The sequence below is a fragment of the Triticum dicoccoides genome, chromosome 2B (assembly GCF_002162155.2).
Source record: "Triticum dicoccoides isolate Atlit2015 ecotype Zavitan chromosome 2B, WEW_v2.0, whole genome shotgun sequence".
NCBI classification, from domain to species: domain Eukaryota; kingdom Viridiplantae; phylum Streptophyta; class Magnoliopsida; order Poales; family Poaceae; genus Triticum; species Triticum dicoccoides.
In genome coordinates, this window is record NC_041383.1 from 9,299,259 (window position 1) to 9,319,705 (window position 20,447).

Genomic DNA, 20,447 nt, shown 5'->3' on the forward strand with positions numbered 1-20,447 from the left:
TCTATCTATTACTCCCCCTGTATCAACATAGAAGACTTCCTTTGACACTGTCATATTATTAGAAAACTTCTTATATTTTTATATAGAGGGTACACTCCTTTAATCCGAAATTAGTTGATGCTTACTTAGCCATTTTAGTGCTTGATACATCTGTTTGAGCGCCACCAAATTATGGATGAAGTATCAAGCACTAAATTAAGTCTAGATACATTTGCTTGAGGGTCAACTGATTTCGGACGGAGAAAGTGTTATCTATCTATACCTATTTATTAATAAAGAAAGAAAGTTATTATTCCTGGTCCATCAACCAGTTTTAAAGAAAACTAGTTGAAATTTAAGGTAGTCAACTCGCAGTCCATCCTTGCCCCGGAAGCCAGCAGTTTTTTTTAATTCGCTTGCAGGATCGATCCATCCAACTCAATCTATCTATCTATTACTCCCTCTGTTTCAACATATAAGACGTGTTTTTGGACACTATCATAGTGTTAGAAAATGTCTTATATTTTAATACAGAGGGTATACTCTCTTCGTCAGAAATTATTTGGCGCTCAAACGGATGTATAGCCATTTCTGTGCTAGATGCATCTTTTTGAGCATCACCTAATTATGGATGAAGTATCAAGCATTGAAATAATTCTAGAAACATTTATTTGGGTGTTAACTAACTTCGGGCGAAGAAAGTATCTATACCTATTTAATAAAGAAAGAAAGTGGTTATTCCTAGTCCATCAGCCAATATTAAAGAAAAATCCTTGCAATTTAAGCTAGTCAACTCGCAGTCGATCCTTGGCCCGGAAGCCAGCAGTTTTTTCTTGTTCGCTTGCTTCCTCCATCGTACCTTCAGCCTAGGTTCAGCCATCACCGAGTCGCCTGCCAGGGGCAGACACACCGGATCTCCTCGGACAGACCAGAAGGAGCCCAAGAGGAGGGTAACAGCCGGCTCGCTGTGTGTCTGATTGTTCGCCGTGGCGTTGGCACCTGTGCCACTGCATCGGTGCTATTACGGCATTTTCTTATTTCCTGGTGTTCAATTCATAAGTATGACCGTGGTGTGATACAGGGTGTTCATTTGCTTATGCGATATGTGCTTCTTTCTCTGAAGAAATAAGTGCTTGCTCTTTGTTTTTCCGTGAGATGATCGTGTTTGTTCTGTCACTCCTACATGCACGTGCTACAACTAACCCGTTAGATGGATGATGTGTTTCTACTACTGGCTGTTAGTATTGTATATGCAATTTAGACAACTTTGAATACCTTGAGCATGTTTGTACTACTTTTGTTTCTTTTTACTCAGCATATAAAACTTGTTTGAATTCAATCTCAAATAGTTTGCTAAAATATAGGAAAACATCAACATTTATTCAAATTAATTTCGTAATGCATCTAATGATATTGATTTTGTATCATGGATGTTGATATTTTTTCTGTAAAGTTGGTTAAACTTTATGAAGTTTGACTTTGATTTTTTTATTTGCAAGCTGAAAAGTCACCGAGGGAGTAATCATCCCCCTGTATATCGAGCGATGATAACATAAATATATGGAAATAAATTCAGATGTTTGTAAGACAATATTCTTTTTTAAAAACTTCGAGTAGGAAGACAATATTCAGGTGGGGTAAACTCCCCCCCGGTGAAAATTCAAAAAAAAGACAATATTCTTTAAAAACACCCACCATTGTTTTGTCAATGTGAAAATGTGCGGACGCCTACAATGATCTATTCCATTCAATCATAGGCCACATGCGGGAGCGTGGAATTTAGTAATCGGCCTCACGGATGCGGGTGCACAACGTGGCTCTGCCGGCCTCAAAAAATAAAGTCACCTTGTCCACACCATAAGAACTGAAAATTAGAGACTTCTAGAAAGAAGTCAGGTGATCGGAATCGTCGTGAGTTTTCTTTTGGGAAGCAAAATTAAATATCATGGCTATTAATTATGATATGTAGTATATCAGTTGCCGTCCTTTTGGGAGGCAAAATTAAATATCATATCACTATCTTACAAAAGCAGGAACATGTAGATATAGTCAACTCACGAACGCCTAACTAACTGAACAACCTCATTATGGCGTCAAACCACTGCCATAGCCAAGGGACCTGTCAAACTAAGAACCATTAGAACCAGCAACTATAACACCGTGCCTTTTATCTTTTTTGGATGATGGGTGCCGAGCAATTAAAACATATTACAGCAATTAAATTTGATATGTAGTATCATCTGCCATCCTTCAGGGGATTCAGCATTAGTCTATCTCTAATCTGCTCATTAGTTAATGGAAAGTTGCAAACGTCAAGATCACATGTGAGTACTAGGTTGTTTGACTCATTCAAGCAATGGTATCACGTCTTCACACTGTCATTACTAGTATAGGGGAGTTGGGAATTGTACCTTGTATGACGCCCACCAACCTCCCCTCGACCCTCCATGTCTCACGAGCAACTAATCGGGGTTACCCCTTGCGGCTCAACCAGTTGAAACTTTCCCTGAAACTGAGCGCTCCAGCGCAGCCACATAGCACACTCATGCGTGATCACATGGAGTCTGCTGGGCGCTTCTCCCAGCAAGTTTTTTTTCTTCTGTTTTGTTGGTTTTTTCATGTTTTTTCTCGGTTTCTAGTTTCTTTGGTACCCTTTTTTGCGCCTCTTGGTTTTTTGTTTCATGTGAAGTATAGTTGTGCTATGTCGGGTGAAAAATTCAATCGTGCTTCCATGTGAAACGCAATAGCAAAAATGGTTCATGATTTGAACTCATGATGCAAGAGATAAAACCTTTTTAAAAAAATCTACCCAAAAAGGCACAAATAAACCCACTCGTCCCTCCCGTGGGTTGAAAGAAGTCCCACTAAAATTCCCAGCTTACAACAAGTGTCGCACTTGCAAGATTTTGGTCCATGTTAGGGGATGATCTGGTTGAGGAGATTCTTCAGGCAGTAAATACATGTACTATCCCTCCTGGGTGGATGATAATGCAATTGTGATTACCCCCATGGTTAATTCTCTGGAAAAGGTTTGCCAACTTAGACCTATCAGCTTATGTAATGTGGTGTATGAGGTTATTGGAAAATGGTGGGAATTCGTTTGAAGGATTTTCTTCCAAAAATTACCAAGTCACATTGCTTTAGTTCCCAGAAGAATGATTATGGATAATGTCTTAGTGGCTTATGTTTGCTTTCGTACAATAAAGAATAAGAGAGAAGGTAAAGAGGGTTTGTGCGCTGTAAAACAAAATATGCATACAACTTATGACTTTGTTGAGTGGTCTTTCCTTGGGGAGATTGTTCTAAAACTTGGCTTTCGAAAGAACTGGGTATGCAATGTGTATCCACTGTTGAATACCGGGCCAGATTCAATGTAGAAGAAAGTGACAGTTTTAAACTGGCGAGGCGCTTACGGCAGGGCTATCTTCTTTCTCCCTATCTTTTCTGGCTTTGGACGAAGGGCTTGACGACACTCTTGACGCACGCGGAGGAGAGTGGTAATATCTTGGGTGTGAAGCATTGTAGAGATGCACCTCCGATCACCAATCTTATCTTTGCTGATGACTCATTGATCCCCATGAAGGAAAATATGCATAATGTTCAGACGTTGTAGTCAATTTTGGACTCCTACTGTGCCACTTTTGGGAAAATTGGTCCGTGTTGATAAATCTAGTATTTTTTCAGCCCAAATACAAGGGGTGAGGTGAGAGTGCACATGTGTAAATCTGATTATCATGATGGAAGCAGTTAATGATAAATATTAAGGCTTGCCTGTCAATGTAGGAATGGATACATTTGACAGCTTACAATACCTGATTGATTGCATTGTCATGAATATTAGTGGTTGGAACAAAAAAATATCCGTTGGAAGGATGGAGATCCTCCTCAAGTCTGTTGTCCAAGCCATACCGACCTACACAATATCCGTCTTTAAAAGTTCTAAGAAATGTAAAGGAATTATTGAACAATGGCACAATTGTTTGTGGGGAGATGAGGATAACCAGAGAAGAATGTATTTGATTGCTTGGTGGAAAATATGTGTCCCAAAAAATCAATGAGAGATGGGTTTTAGGGATATCCATTGTTTCAATCTAGCGATGTTGGCATAGCATCCTGTCGTCTGATTGAGGACCCTAACTCTATGTGCTAATGTCTCGAGAGTCAATTATTTTCCTGATGGGGATTTATTGAACGCAAACTAAAAAAGGGATGCTCATTTACTTGTAAAAGTATTTTGGCGGGTGTGAATTCTATGATGAAAATATATATTTGGCATGCTGGAAATGGCCGAAATATTGGTATTTGGGAGGTCGCATGGATTCCAAATCGTTCCACTAGGAAAACTATCTGTTCGAAAGGGTGTCATTTGTTATCCCGGGTGTCAAACCTTATTAATCCAGTTTCTAATAACTATGATGAAGATCTAGTTAGAAAAACCTCGTGTCCTATTGATGCACAAATGGTTCTCGCAATACCTTTCCCTCAGCATGCCATGCAAGATTTTGTCACCTGGAATTTTAAGAAAAACACTTTATTTTTAGTCCAGTCTGCATATTTCATGGAATGGGATCATCAACATGGTATGAAACTAAGACATACAAATGGTAGGGGATGAACCACTTATAAACCTATTTGGTGCAAGATTTGGAGGCTATCGAGGCTGACAAAGTATAAGATTTTTATGTGGCGTACATTGAATGGTACACTCCCATGTCATGTTAGACTTGCACATATACATTTGAAAACCTCGCTCAATGCCCGTCATGCTGCTTGGATCCAGAAGATACAAAGCATGTGTTATTTCTTTGCAAAAAGCTAGAGAAGCTTGGAATAGGTTGGGGCTGGACGATGTTATTAATCGTGCTTGCAAAATTGATCTTGTTGGGGAGGCGGTTCTAGAATTCCGACTCCCTTTAACAGATCTGGATTGATCTGTGATGGGAGATCACAATGTCCGAAAGATGATTGCTATGACGGGTTGGTACTTATGGTGGAAAATATGTAAGTTGGTCCATGACTAGAAAGTTCAAAGTGCTATCCACATATCTATGGGGTTCCCGAACTCATGACCACTTCTGTTATTGATTCTTCCCCTAATGCTTCCATAAAAAAGAGAGTTGGACCAGGCCTCCAAGGGACTTTGTCAAACTAAATGTGGATCCAATGATGCATCCGCATCATGATACAATTCTTATGCCTTTTCTCTCTTAAAGGTACTGTTTGCGCGATCCTGTGGGATGATAAAGGCAAGTTCATTCAAGAGGTAATCGACGAATCGACTGGTTTATGAATGGTTTAATGGCTGGATATTTGGCTCTCGGATTTGGGTTTTCTCTTGCAGAAAGGGTGGGTTGCAACCGTCTCGTGATTCACTCTGATAACTTGAAGGTCACTAAGACCAAGAAGAATGGAGGAAAATCTGCAGGTGCGGCGGCGACATTTTTTGATGATTGTTATCATCTTGCTTGTGATTTCTCTTTCTCTAGGTTCGAGCATTGCACTAGATAGCTAAAAAAGTCACTCATGAGCTCGGCATCTAGTGATACGTCCATTTTGCATCATGTTTTTATGTTCATATTTATTGCACTGTTGACTGTTATTTCACATTATGATACAATTCTTATGCCTTTTCTCTCTTATCTTACAGTTTTACATGAAGAGGGAGAATGCCGGCAGCTGGAACTCTGGACTAGAAAGGAGCAAATCTGATATACCAATTCTGCCCAACTCCAAATGTCCAGACACTTTATGGAGAATTTTTTTGGAATATATAAATAAATTGGGCGAAGAAATAACAGAAAGGGACCCACTAGGTTGCCATAAGCCTAGGGGGCGCACCCTACCACCCATGGTGCGCCTCCCGAGCTTATGGGCCCCCTGGCCAGCCCCCAGTGTCCATCTTCTATTATATGAAAGGTTTTGACCTAGAAAAAATAATAAGGAGGCTTTGGTGACGAAGCGCCGCCGTCTCGAGGCAGAACCTGGGCAGAAGCAATCTACGACTTCGGTAGAGCAATTCTGTCGGGGAAACTTCCCTCCGAGAGTGGGAAACGAAGCCTTCGCCATCACCAATGATCCTCTCATCGTCGGAGGGTCAATCTTCATCAACATCTTCACCAGCACCATCTCCTCTCAAACCCTAGTTCATCTCTTGTATTCAATCTTTGCCTCAGAACCTCAGATTGGTACTTGTGGGTTGCTATTAGTGTTGGTTACTCCTTGTAGTTGATGCTAGTTGGTTTATTTGGTGGAAGATCATATGTTCAAATCCTTAATGATATTTATTACCCCTCTGATCTTGAACATGAACATGCTTTGTCAGTAGTTACGTTTGTTTCCGAGGACACGGGAATCATGTGAATTTGGTATTGGTTCAATATTTTGATGAGATGTATGTTGTTTTTCCTCTAGTGGTGTTATGTGAATGTCGACTACATGATACTTCACCAAGATTTGGTCCTAGGGGAAGGCATTGTGAAGTAGCAAGTAGATGATGTGCTACTAGAGTGACATAAGCTAAAACCCTAGTTTATGCATTGCTTCGTAAGAGGCTGATTTGGATCCACATGTTTCATGCTATGGTTAGATTTATCTTAATTCTTCTTTCATAGTTGAGAATGCTTCCGAGATGGTTTAATCATAAGTGGGAGGCTTTTCCAAGTAAGAACAACACCCAAGCATAGGTCCACGCACAAATCAAATTATCAAAGTAACGACCGCGAATCATATGAGCATGATGAAAACTAGCTTGACAATAATTCTCATGTGTCCTTGGGAGTGCTTTGCTTTATATAAGAGTTCGTCCAGGCTTATCCTTTGATACAAAAAGGGATTGGGCCACCTTGCTGCACTTTTGTTACACTTGGTACCTGTTACCCGTTACAAATTATCTTACTACCAAACTTTTGTTATACTTGTTACTTGTTACCTGTTACGAATTATCTTACGACCAAACTAATTGTTACCGATAATTTCAGTGCTTACAGAAAATACCTCGTTGAAAATCTCTTGTCACTTCCTTCTACTCCTCATTGGGTTCGACACTCTTACTTGTCGAAAGGACTACGATTGATGCCCTACACATGTGGGTCATCAAGACTCTTTTATGGCGCCGTTTCCTGGGAGTGAAGCACCTTTGGTGAGTGGAATTTGGTAAAGAAACATTTATATTACCTGCTGAAAATTATTGTCACTTGTCACTGTGGAGAATAATCCGTTGAGGCGTTTGTTTGGGGTATCTTCACCTTGACCGGAAGAACAAAGATTTGCTCCTCAACCGACTAGACCTACTAAAAATATTTATTATGAAATTCCTTCGGGTATGATAGAGAAACTATGAGGTAATCCTAATGCAGGAGATGGAACACTACGTCCGGATATGCATCTAATCTATGTGGATGAAGTTTGTGGATTATTTAAGCTTCCAGGTTTATCCGAAGATGAAATCAAGAAGAAGGTATTCACTTTATCTTTGAAGGAAATGCATTGAGATGGTATAGGCTATGTGATGATTTTGGGGCTTGGATTTACAACCGATTGGAATTGGAATTTCATCAGAAGTTTTATCCTATGCATCTGGTTCATCGTGATCAGAATTATATATATATTTTTTGGCCTCGTGAAGGAGATAGTATCGCTCAATTTTGGGGGAGGCTTAATTCAATGTTATATTCATGCCCCAATCATGATCTCTCAAGAGAAATGATTTTCAGATTTTTTATGCTCGACTTTCTCCTATTGATCAATCCATGCTTGATACATCCTGTACTGGTTCTTTTGTAAAAAAAACTACTGAATTTAGATGGGATCTTTTGGAAAGAATTGGGTATGCAATGTGTATCCACTGTTGAATACCGGGCCAGATTCAATGTAGAAGAAAGTGACAGTTTTAAACTGGCGAGGCGCTTATGGCAGGGCTATCTGCTTTCTACCTATCTTTTCTGGCTTTGGACGAAGGGCTTGACGACACTCTTGACGCACGCGGAGGAGAGTGGTAATATCTTGGGTGTGAAGCATTGTAGAGATGCACCTCCGATCACCAATCTTATCTTTGCTGATGACTCATTGATCCCCATGAAGGAAAATATGCATAATGTTCAGACGTTGTAGTCAATTTTGGACTCCTACTGTGCCACTTTTGGGAAAATTGGTCCGTGTTGATAAATCTAGTATTTTTTCAGCCCAAATACAAGGGGTGAGGTGAGAGTGCACATGTGTAAATCAGATTATCATGATGGAAGCAGTTAATGATAAATATTAAGGCTTGCCTGTCAATGTAGGAATGGATACATTTGACAACTTACAATACCTGATTGATTGCATTGTCACGAATATTAGTGGTTGGAACAAAAAAATATCCGTTGGAAGGATGGAGATCCTCCTCAAGTCTGTTGTCCAAGCCATACCGACCTACACAATATCCGTCTTTAAAAGTTCTAAGAAATGTAAAGGAATTATTGAACAATGGCACAATTGTTTGTGGGGAGATGAGGATAACCAGAGAAGAATGTATTTGATTGCTTGGTGGAAAATATGTGTCCCAAAAAATCAATGAGAGATGGGTTTTAGGGATATCCATTGTTTCAATCTAGCGCTGTTGGCATAGCAGCTTGTCGTCTGATTGAGGACCCTAACTCTATGTGCTAATGTCTCGAGAGTCAATTATTTTCCTGATGGGGATTTATTGAACGCAAACTAGAAAAGGGATGCTCATTTACTTGTAAAAGTATTTTGGCGGGTGTGAATTCTATGAAGAAAATATATATTTGGCATGCTGGAAATGGCTGAAATATTGGTATTTGGGAGGTCGCATGGATTCCAAATCGTTCCACTAGGAAAACTACCTGTTCGAAAGGGTGTCATTTGTTATCCCGGGTGGCAAACCTTATTAATCTAGTTTCTAATAACTATGATGAAGATCTAGTTAGAAAAACCTCGTGTCCTATTGATCCACAAATGGTTCTCGCAATACCTTTCCCTCAGCATGCCATGCAAGATTTTGTCACCTGGAATTTTAAGAAAAACACTTTATTTTCAGTCCAGTCTGCATATTTCATGGAATGGGATCATCAACATGGTATGAAACTAAGACATACAAATGGTAGGGGATGAACCACTTATAAACCTATTTGGTGCAAGATTTGGAGGCTATCGAGGCTGACAAAGTATAAGATTTTTATGTGGCGTACATTGCATGGTACACTCCCATGTCATGTTACACTTGCACATATACATTTGAAAACCTCGCTCAATGCCCGTCATGCTGCTTGGATCCAGAAGATACAAAGCATGTGTTATTTCTTTGCAAAAAGCTAGAGAAGCTTGGAATAGGTTGGGGCTGGACGATGTTATTAATCGTGCTTGCGAAATTGATCTTGTTGGGGAGGCGGTTCTAGAATTCCGACTCCCTTTAACAGATCTGGATTGATCTGTGATGGGAGATCACAATGTCCGAAAGATGATTGCTATGACGGGTTGGTACTTATGGTGGAAAATATGTAAGTTGGTCCATGACTAGAAAGTTCAAAGTGCTATCCACATATCTATGGGGTTCCCGAACTCATGACCACTTCTGTTATTGATTCTTCCCCTAATGCTTCCATAAAAAAGAGAGTTGGACCAGGCCTCCAAGGGACTTTGTCAAACTAAATGTGGATCCAATGATGCATCCGCATCATGATACAATTCTTATGCCTTTTCTCTCTTAAAGGTACTGTTTGCGCGATCCTGTGGGATGATAAAGGCAAGTTCATTCAAGAGGTAATCGACGAATCGACTGGTTTATGAATGGTTTAATGGCTGGATATTTGGCTCTCGGATTTGGGTTTTCTCTTGCAGAAAGGGTGGGTTGCAACCGTCTCGTGATTCACTCTGATAACTTGAAGGTCACTAAGACCAAGAAGAATGGAGGAAAATCTGCAGGTGCGGCGGCGACATTTTTTGATGATTGTTATCATCTTGCTTGTGATTTCTCTTTCTCTAGGTTCGAGCATTGCACTAGATAGCTAAAAAAGTCACTCATGAGCTCGGCATCTAGTGATACGTCCATTTTGCATCATGTTTTTATGTTCATATTTATTGCACTGTTGACTGTTATTTCACATTATGATACAATTCTTATGCCTTTTCTCTCTTATCTTACAGTTTTACATGAAGAGGGAGAATGCCGGCAGCTGGAACTCTGGACTAGAAAGGAGCAAATCTGATATACCAATTCTGCCCAACTCCAAATGTCCAGACACTTTATGGAGAATTTTTTTGGAATATATAAATAAATTGGGCGAAGAAATAACAGAAAGGGACCCACTAGGTTGCCATAAGCCTAGGGGGCGCACCCTACCACCCATGGTGCGCCTCCCGAGCTTATGGGCCCCCTGGCCAGCCCCCAGTGTCCATCTTCTATTATATGAAAGGTTTTGACCTAGAAAAAATAATAAGGAGGCTTTGGTGACGAAGCGCCGCCGTCTCGAGGCAGAACCTGGGCAGAAGCAATCTACGACTTCGGTAGAGCAATTCTGTCGGGGAAACTTCCCTCCGAGAGTGGGAAACGAAGCCTTCGCCATCACCAATGATCCTCTCATAGTCGGAGGGTCAATCTTCATCAACATCTTCACCAGCACCATGTCCTCTCAAACCCTAGTTCATCTCTTGTTTTCAATCTTTGCCTCAGAACCTCAGATTGGTACTTGTGGGTTGCTATTAGTGTTGGTTACTCCTTGTAGTTGATGCTAGTTGGTTTATTTGGTGGAAGATCATAGGTTCAAATCCTTAATGATATTTATTACCCCTCTGATCTTGAACATGAACATGCTTTGTCAGTAGTTACGTTTGTTTCCGAGGACATGGGAATCATGTGAATTTGGTATTGGTTCAATATTTTGATGAGATGTATGTTGTTTTTCCTCTAGTGGTGTTATGTGAATGTCGACTACATGATACTTCACCAAGATTTGGTCCTAGGGGAAGGCATTGTGAAGTAGCAAGTAGATGATGTGCTACTAGAGTGACATAAGCTAAAACCCTAGTTTATGCATTGCATCGTAAGAGGCTGATTTGGATCCACATGTTTCATGCTATGGTTAGATTTATCTTAATTCTTCTTTCATAGTTGAGAATGCTTCCGAGATGGTTTAATCATAAGTGGGAGGCTTTTCTAAGTAAGAACAACACCCAAGCATAGGTCCACGCACAAATCAAATTATCAAAGTAACGACCGCGAATCATATGAGCATGATGAAAACTAGCTTGACAATAATTCTCATGTGTCCTCGGGAGCGCTTTGCTTTATATAAGAGTTCGTCTAGGCTTATCCTTTGATACAAAAAGGGATTGGGCCACCTTGCTGCACTTTTGTTGTACTTGGTACCTGTTACCCGTTACAAATTATCTTACTACCAAACTTTTGTTATACTTGTTACCGATAATTTCAGTGCTTACAGAAAATACCTTGTTGAAAATCTCTTGTCACTTCCTTCTACTCCTCGTTAGGTTTGACACTCTTACTTGTCGAAAGGACTACGATTGATGCCCTACACATGTGGGTCATCAAGACTCTTTTATGGCGCCGTTTCCGGGGAGTGAAGCGCCTTTGGTGAGTGGAATTTGGTAAAGAAACATTTATATTACCTGCTGAAAATTATTGTCACTTGTCACTGTGGAGAATAATCCGTTGAGGCGTTTGTTTGGGGTATCTTCACCTTGACCGGAAGAACAAAGATTTGCTCCTCAACCGACTAGACCTACTGAAAATATTTATTATGAAATTCCGTCGGGTATGATAGAGAAACTGTGAGGTAATCCTAATGCAGGAGATGGAACACTACGTCCTGATATGCATCTAATCTATGTGGATGAAGTTTGTGGATTATTTAAGCTTCCAGGTTTATCCGAAGATGAAATCAAGAAGAAGGTATTCACTTTATCTTTGAAGGAAATGCATTGAGATGGTATAGGCTATGTGATGATTTTGGGGCTTGGATTTACAACCGATTGGAATTGGAATTTCATCAGAAGTTTTATCCTATGTATCTGGTTCATCGTGATCGGAATTATATATATATATTTTGGCCTCTTGAAGGAGATAGTATCGCTCAATTTTGGGGGAGGCTTAATTCAATGTTATATTCATGCCCCAATCATGAGCTCTCAAGAGAAATGATTTTTCAGATTTTTTATGCTCGACTTTCTCCTATTGATCAATCCATGCTTGATACATCCTGTACTGGTTCTTTTGTAAAAAAAAACTACTGAATTTAGATGGGATCTTTTGGAAAGAATTAAATGCAACTCTGAAGATTGGGAACTCGACGAAGGAAAGGAGTCAGGTATAAAGAATGAATTTGATTGTGTTAAAACTTTTATGGATACCGATGCTTTTCATAATTTTAGCACTAAATATGGACTTGACTCTGATATAGTAGCTTCTCTCTATGAATCATTTTCTGCTCATGTTGATCTCCCCAAGGAGAAGTGGTTTAAATATCATCCTCTCATTGAAGTAAAAATAGTAGAACCCGTTGAAGCTAGAGAAAAAACTATTACTTATAATGTTGATCCAGTTATTCCTACTGCTTACATTGAGAAACCGCCTTCTCCTATTAGGATAAAAGAACATGCTAAAGATTCAATCATGGTTAATAAAAGTTATATAAGAACATCTACACCCCAAACAAATTAAATTTGAACCTAATGTTGCTATTGTTAAAGATCTCTTAGTTGAAAATATTGATGGGCATGTTATTTATTTCTGTACTGAAGCTACTAGAATTACCAAACTTGATTAAAACATAAACATAGACCTGTTGCTGGCATGCCTATTGTCTCTATTAAAATAGGAGATTTTTTATCATGGATTATGTGATTTGGGTGCTAGTGTGAGTGCTATCCCGTTTACTTTATATCAAGAAATTATGAATGATATTGCACCTGTTGAGATAGAAAGATATTGATGTTACTATCAAAATTACAAATAGAGATACTATAACACCACTTGGGATTGTTGAAGTCTTGTGTGGGAAGATAAAATACCCTACCGATTTTCTACATCTTGGTTCTCCACAAGATGATTTTTGTCCCATTATATTTGCTATACCTTTCTTGAATACGGTGAATGCTAAAATAGATTGTGAGAAAGAAACTATTAGTGTAAGTTTTGGTGACGTGTCTCATGAGTTTAATTTCTCCAAATTCCGTAGACAACCTCGTGATAGAGAATTACCTAGTAAGGATGAAATTACTGGCCTTGCTTCAATTGTCGTGCCTCCTACTGATCCGTTAGAACAATATTTGCTAGAGCAAGAAAATGATATGCTTATGAATGAAATAAATGAAATAGATGAGATATTATTTAAATAAATGCCTGTTTTGAAACAAAATTTACCTGTTGAGACGCTTGGAGATCCTCTTCCACCCAAGGGTTATTCTGTGTTTGAGCTTAAACAATTACCTGATACTCTGAAATATGCTTATCTTGATGAAAAGAAGATATATCCTATTATTATTAGTGCGAACCTTTCAGAGCATGAAGAAAATATATTATTGAAAACTCCGAGGAAGCACCGTGCAACTATTGGATATGCTCTTGATGATCTTAAGGGCATTAGTCTCACTCTATGTCAGCATAAAATTAGTATGGAACCTGATGCTAAACCAGTTCTTCATCACCAGCGAAGGTTAAATACAAGGATGAAATAAGTAGTAAGAAATGGAATATTAAAGCTTATGGAAGCAGGTATGATCTTTCATATAGCTGATAGTAGATGCCTAAGTACTGTTCATATTGTCCCTGAGAGGGGAGGTATTAATGTTGGTCCTAATGATAAAAATGAGCTTATTCCACAAGGAATTATCACAGGTTATAGAATGGTAATTGATTTGAGAAAATTAAACAAAGCTACTAGGAAAGATCATTATCCTCTACCTTTTATTTATCAAATGCTACAAAGACTATCAAAACATACACATTTTTGCTTTCTAGATGGATACTCTGGTTTCTCCCAAATACATGTGTCACAAGAGGATCAAGAAAAAACTATTTTTACATGCCCTTTCGGTACTTTTGCTTATGGACGTATGCCTTTTGGTTTATGCAATGCACCTGCTACCTTTCAAAGATGTATGACTGCTATATTCTCTGTCTTTTGTGAAAAGATTGTTGCGTTTTCATGGATGATTTTTCCGTTTATGGAACTTCTTTTGATGATTGCTTAAGCAACCTTGATCGAGTTTTACATAGATGTGAAGAAACTAATCTTGTCTTGAATTGGGAGAAGTGTCACTTATGGTTAATGAAGGTATTATCTTGGGGCATAAAATCTGCAAACGAGGTATTGAAGTTGACAAAGCTAAAGTTGGTGCAATTGAAAAAAATGCCATGTCCTAAAGATATCAAAGGTATAAGAAATTTCCTTGGTCATGCTGGTTTCTATAGAAGATTCATTAAAGACTTCTCTAAAATTTCTAGGCCTCTAACTAATCTTTTGCAAAAAGATGTTCCATTCATTTTAGACAGTGATTATTTAGAAGCCTTTGAAATACTTAAGAAAGCCTTAATATCTGCACCTATTGTTCAACCAGCTGATTGGAACCCACTCTTTGAAATTATGTGGATGCTAGTGATTATGCTTTTGGGGCTGTTCTAGGACAAAGAGTTGATAATAAATTAAATGTAATCCATTATCCTAGTAAAACTCTAGACAGTGACCAAAGTAATTATGCTATGACTGAAAAAAAAATTAGCAGTTGTGTTTGCTTGTGATAAATTCAGATCTTACATTATTGATTCCAAAGTAATTGTTCATACTTATCACGCTGCTATTAAGTACCTTATGAAAAATATGGATGCTAAACCTAGAATCATCAGGTGGGTTCTCTTGCTACCAGAATTTGATTTACATATTACTGATAGTAAAGGAGCTGAGAACCCCATAGCAGACAACTTGTCTTGGTTAGAAAATATTCTTGATGACCCATTACCTATTGATGATAGATTTCTTGATGAACAATTAGCTTTCATAAATGCTTTCTAAACTCTTGCACTAGAAAAATTAGTGTTGGTCCCTTTTTCTACAATGGTATTGATGTTTTCCTCGCCAAACACCTAGTGCGACAGTACCCCCACCCCCACAAAACAAAAGAATATCACCATATTCATTTGTGAGCACAATTTTACTTTGAAACTTTGCTACATTGTAGTCTTTCACGTTACTATGTTGTTTATGCTTCTGTGTGGTTGGTCACCTTGGTCTTGTGTATGTTATGGTGCAACTTTGAGTATGGTGATGCTAATTGGGATTCCACGATATGTTAGGTCCTTGATGACGCCTAAGGTATGGTGGTCGATATCCTGGAAAAGGTTGGGCTTGCAAGGAACTTGAAGACACTTCCAAAGATGGGGCACCTAGATGGCACTATGTACTTACGGAAATTGTTGGGGCAAGTCTTGAGAAGCTAGGATCTTGAAGGTGCCGATGTACCTAGGTTCCAGCTTTCCTTTGACATTGAAGTGTTGCATACCATGCTTCATCTCATTATCCTCCTTCGAATGCTCCTCCATATCTAGCAACAACATGCGGGGGCTAACATAGCGCCAGTGGATAACAACAACCATAGGCCAATAACAATGACTCCATCAACAATCCTAGCAACAAAACGAGGTTTATGTGAAAGAAATCCGCTTAGTCCAGAATAGTTTTGTTTTACCTCTGCATATGATGTATTGATGTTTGTTCATGCCACACACTCCAGAAACTGCGTGGGGTAGTCTGTCACCAAATGAGCCATACATAATTCATGCTAGGGGCATCTCCAATGCTGACCCGCAAATTTGCTCTGGCATCTGTCCACGGATAGGCGGGACTAATCCGATGACACAGTTGCCGGAGCCCGGAGGCCACGATCCAACGCAACCCGCATACATTTCAACCATTGTTGGAACTAACCAGATGAAATTCATGTAGACCAGCCAGATTTGCATATAAACCAGAAGAGATTCAGGAAAATACAAATGATTTCATATTAAGATGACGAAATTTATTATATTTCGGACATACTTCAACTAAAAGCGGAGCTCGTTGTCTCTGAAGATATAATTTTGGACTTACTTATATTCTAAACCTAATCTAAGTGATCGCCGGTGCTAGTTCCCAGTGTCCCGCCATGAGCCCCAGTGTTCTAGCACTTGCCCCTGCCTTCTCCAGTTCCGCCTTGGCGCTCTCTAGCTCTGCCTCCGCAGACTTCATCAGTCTTGGCACACACCTCGTCCGCTGCCTCGCCAAACTCCTTGTAGGCGGCCTCCAATTTTTCCTGATACTAGCGGAGACAGATCTAGCAGGTGGAGCGGTAGGAATCGAGCAGCGCCACCTGCTCCACCACTTCTGCGTCTGGCGCCATCACCCTACCGGCGTCGAGCTTCTCCTCCATCTGCTGGTGTTCTTGGAGGAGCTGGAGGTTGTAGGCTGCATCAGGCTGCTCCTCCCGAAACTGCTCCCCCCACTCCTCCAGCACCATGTCCATGTAATGGGCACAGGCCTCGCCGATGGTCATGGTGGAATGCACAGGCGAGGGTGGCGCCGGCTCGTCTCGGTCGTGTCCTTCATTGAGAATTTGTTGGCCTCTGGCTGCCTGTCGGCCTTCCAGCCGGTAGAAATGGCGGCCATCTCCTTCTGTTCCATCGACAGTCCATCGTAGACAGCTTTTGAGCACGATTAGGCCATGGTAGGAGTGGTGCCGAGAGGAGGAAGGGACCATAGGAGGATGAATGCGGCTATGGCCGGGGCTGCAGTTTATATAAAGGGCGAATAGCAATGGTGGGCGGCAGAAGGACAGACGGATGGCGATGGAGTAGGTTTTTCGACAATGGTTTGTCATTAATGTGGCGGTAGATGGACGGCCTTGGTGTCCTTTGAACGGGGAGCAGCCGCGTGCAACGGGAAGCGGCACTGGCAGCATTTCCTCGGCCGGCGCGTGGCTTAGATGACGGTGCCAGTGACAGGTCGCCTCCGCTCTGGCCGGGTATGAATGCGGCCATGACGGTTTGGAGCAGTGCTGACTGTTTCGGGTGGGAAGCACGCACGGTCATGGGAGGAGATTTGGGTGGGCCAGGGTGGTCAAGAGCGGGCGTGGCGGCGGTTCGGACGGCCGGAAAGCCCTTCCTAGTTTGTCTCTGGTTTGCGGGACAAAGTACGTCTGGATCACTCGGCGGACCGATACAGGACCGCATTGGATGGCACAACACGTCCGGACTGCACAGTGTATGCGGGCGGTTTGAGCGTCCGTGTTGGAGATGCCCTAACATCCTATTTATGCAGAGGACAGGTGTTACTCAACATACTTTGTATCCACTTGACGTTATATTCTGAGATAATAATTACGCCCTTTATGAAAAATACTCCCTTTGCAACAAAAGGTAATGCCGTGTGTGCTCTATGCGGGTTTATGACATTGTGTGTGTGTGTATCCTTTCGGTTGAAAATTCATGAACTTGTTGGCTGGAACACTTAGCTAATACAACAACCAAACCCTAAACCAACTAGAAGAGACGCGAGCGCGACCTGAGGCCTGCATATAGACCAGCGTTTAAGTCCTCGAGCACGAAATAGAGTATCCAATCATAAGTAGGCAGTCTTTGTACATTAATTGCAAAAAAGAAAGTCTTTGTGTATTGAAAGATATACAGTGCAGAAGCACGTGTCCAGTAAAACGCTATAAAATCCATAGAACAAAGCCTCTGCCGAAACATAATCGAGCTCTGACGACTTTTATTAGCTTGTACTCGTAGTTGAAGTGCATCAACATATCGTACCTAGGTCGCCATGCCTGCAAACAAGACTTACCCCTCCCATAAAAATGCCAACGGTGAGGTGGACGACGAATTCTACCCATTAATCCGCAAGTACAAGGACGGCCGGATCGAGCGGTTCATGAGCTCATTCGTGCCGGCGTCAGAGGACCCGGCCGCCAGCCGTGGTGTGGCGACGAGGGACGTCGTCGTCGACCAGGGCACCGGTGTGTCCGTGCGCCTGTTCCTTCCTGCCCAGGCTGCCGAGGCCGGCACGAGGCTCCCCCTTGTTGTGTACGTCCATGGTGGTTCCTTCTGCACGGAGAGTGCCTTCTCCCGGACGTACCACCGTTACGCCACTTCCCTCGCCGCCAGCGCAGGGGCGCTCATCGTGTCCGTGGAGTACCGTCTGGCGCCGGAATATCCCGTGCCGACGTCCTACGATGACACATGGGCCGCGCTGCGGTGGGTGGCGTCCTTGTCCGACCCTTGGCTCGCCAAATACGCAGACCCTAGCCGCACGTTCCTCGCCGGCGACAGCGCTGGCGGCAACATCGTGTACCACACGGCCGTGCGCGCCACACATGATGACAGCATCATGGACATCCAGGGGTTGGTCATGGTGCATCCATTCTTCTGGGGGCCCGAGCGTCTCCCGGCGGAGAAGGTCTTGGACGGCGACGCCATGTTCCCACCAGTGTGGGTGGATAAGCTGTGGCCGTTCGTGACGGCGGGCGGGGCTGGCAACGATGATCCTCGGATCAATCCTCCGGACGAGGAGATCGCGTTGCTAACTGGCAGGCGGGTGCTTGTGGCCGTTGCAGAGAAGGACACCCTGCGCGACCGGGGGCGCCAGTTTGTGTGCAGCATGCGCAGGTGTGGGTGGGTTGATGGCAGCCTCACCGTGGTGGAGTCGGAGGGTGAGGACCATGGCTTCCACTTGTACGCCCCCCTACGTGCGACCAGCAAGAAGCTTATGAAGAGCATCGTGCAGTTCATAAACCATCGCGCCACCTTGCCGTCACCGGCCATGGTGATCCCAGAAGGCTCGGCCGAAACTATGCTAGGCGTCCCTAGTAGGCCATTTAAGGACATATTTGGCTACGGGATGCGCATGAAACGTTGGAGTGGCACGAGTTTTGGGCTCAAAGTTGGTCGTGCAAAAGCATCGACGACGAGCTATGGGTTACCTTTGAAGCAAGCTCGCACCTTCGGAGACCCTGTTTCAGCACCAACTTCGGTAAGATTCGTGATGAGGAACTGTTTCTAGAACCAGTTCCCGGGGTGTGTTAAGTTAATTTAAATTTACCTCAATAAATGTATTCTTTTCATTATTGCTTGCACGTTGAGTTTGTATACGTCAAGGTTATGATCACTTCTGGAGTCGTGTAAGTGCTTTTGCTATTGCACTGGCGCATTGTATCTGCCAGAAACGTGCAAGTTCACGTTGCGGCTAAGTCGTTGCTTGGCATGTTGTAGTCTCGTCGCCACGATCCACCGCGTGCAGGATGGCGCACGCTTTGTGTGGATCGATCACGGTGAGCTTTGTGTGTCTGGTTGTCAAGTGTTAGAATAAATAAAGGAAATGAAAGAAAGATAGAAAAGATGCAATTACGGCGTCACAAAATTACCTCTTTTGTTTCTCTAAAGCACATCCAGATATACCCTAAGTATTGCACATCTCAGTCCTATGCTATTGATTTTACGTGAAGAACCGTGCAAGCATTTTTGTAAAACTCCTATCATCCCCCGGGAATTACCATGTCTACCACCGTCTGCCTCAGCGCAGCTTCGCAGTTGATGTGGAGTTTGACTTGTTGCAGCCGTGGGTCTTGCCATGTGCGCCGGCTCTTGAAGCAGTACGAGGATTCCTGGTGCACATATCCTCTGGGCCGGTCGGCTCCTTTTCGGGTGGTGCAGTGGTTCTTCGTTGCTGATACTAATGTGCTGCGTGTGGTAGCCTTTGTTGGCAGAGTGGTGGTTCATCCAGGTTTTTCCTTTGGCACGGTTGTGGGTGGTGGTAGGTTCTTGCTATTATCTCTTCGTGAGGTTGCAACAAAGCCATGAGTTGTGGCTGTGGCACTCTGGGCAAAAGCCCTGCACTACCTTTGTTGGTGTTGATGACAAGGACACTCTCGGGCCATGTTTTCCTCCTGAGTGGCATTGTCGACGAGCCCTACTCCATCATCATCCCTCGTGATCCAGTCTCCAGTTGAAAACCTAGATTTGCCTTGCTTTATCGGAGAATGGCATTGTTGTCGAGGTTGCTTCCTTCACGGAGGCATTGTTCTAGGAGGTCTGACCCTAGGTTCACATGCACGCTGCTGACATGCATTTTGGCTCTTTCTGGCAGATCCTAGGTGTTGTTGAAATATCCCAATGATGCTACCATGGATGGGATGTGTAGTGGACCGCGGAGTATCAAATGTCGCGTCATCTTGGTCGCCTGGGGCACCCAACGGGTTTCGATTGACGGATGCTAACGTATGTTGTGACAGACAAGGGATGTGGTGGGATACGGTGGTGCAACATTCAAGGTGCATGTGGTGTGTCTGGAAGTGTCGAGGCCTCGGCACCGACGGCGGAGCAAGGCTGGCAGTCCATGATGCCATCTGGTGTGATTTTCGCTTCCATTGCCAAGATTACTATCATGTATGTTTGTGTCGATGGCTTCTATGCCAGGGTTTATCTG

General features: G+C 42.3%; 2 protein-coding genes across 2 annotated transcripts in view; one reads left to right on the plus strand and one right to left on the minus strand.

Moving 5' to 3' along the window:
- Positions 1-15,586, minus strand: part of LOC119360176 (heptahelical transmembrane protein 4-like) — an 18,470-nt gene extending 2,884 nt beyond the window's left edge. Inside the window, exon 1 of the mRNA XM_037625929.1 lies at positions 15,399-15,586. Coding sequence (XP_037481826.1) covers positions 15,399-15,586 — 188 coding nt within the window. The remainder of the gene's footprint in view (positions 1-15,398) is intronic.
- Positions 15,587-17,789: 2,203 nt separating this feature from the next.
- Positions 17,790-19,025, plus strand: LOC119366793 (probable carboxylesterase 5). Its single transcript, XM_037632511.1, has one exon. It carries the CDS (start codon positions 17,790-17,792, stop codon positions 19,023-19,025), a length of 1,236 nt encoding a protein of 411 aa, XP_037488408.1.
- The last annotated feature ends 1,422 nt before the right edge of the window (positions 19,026-20,447 follow it).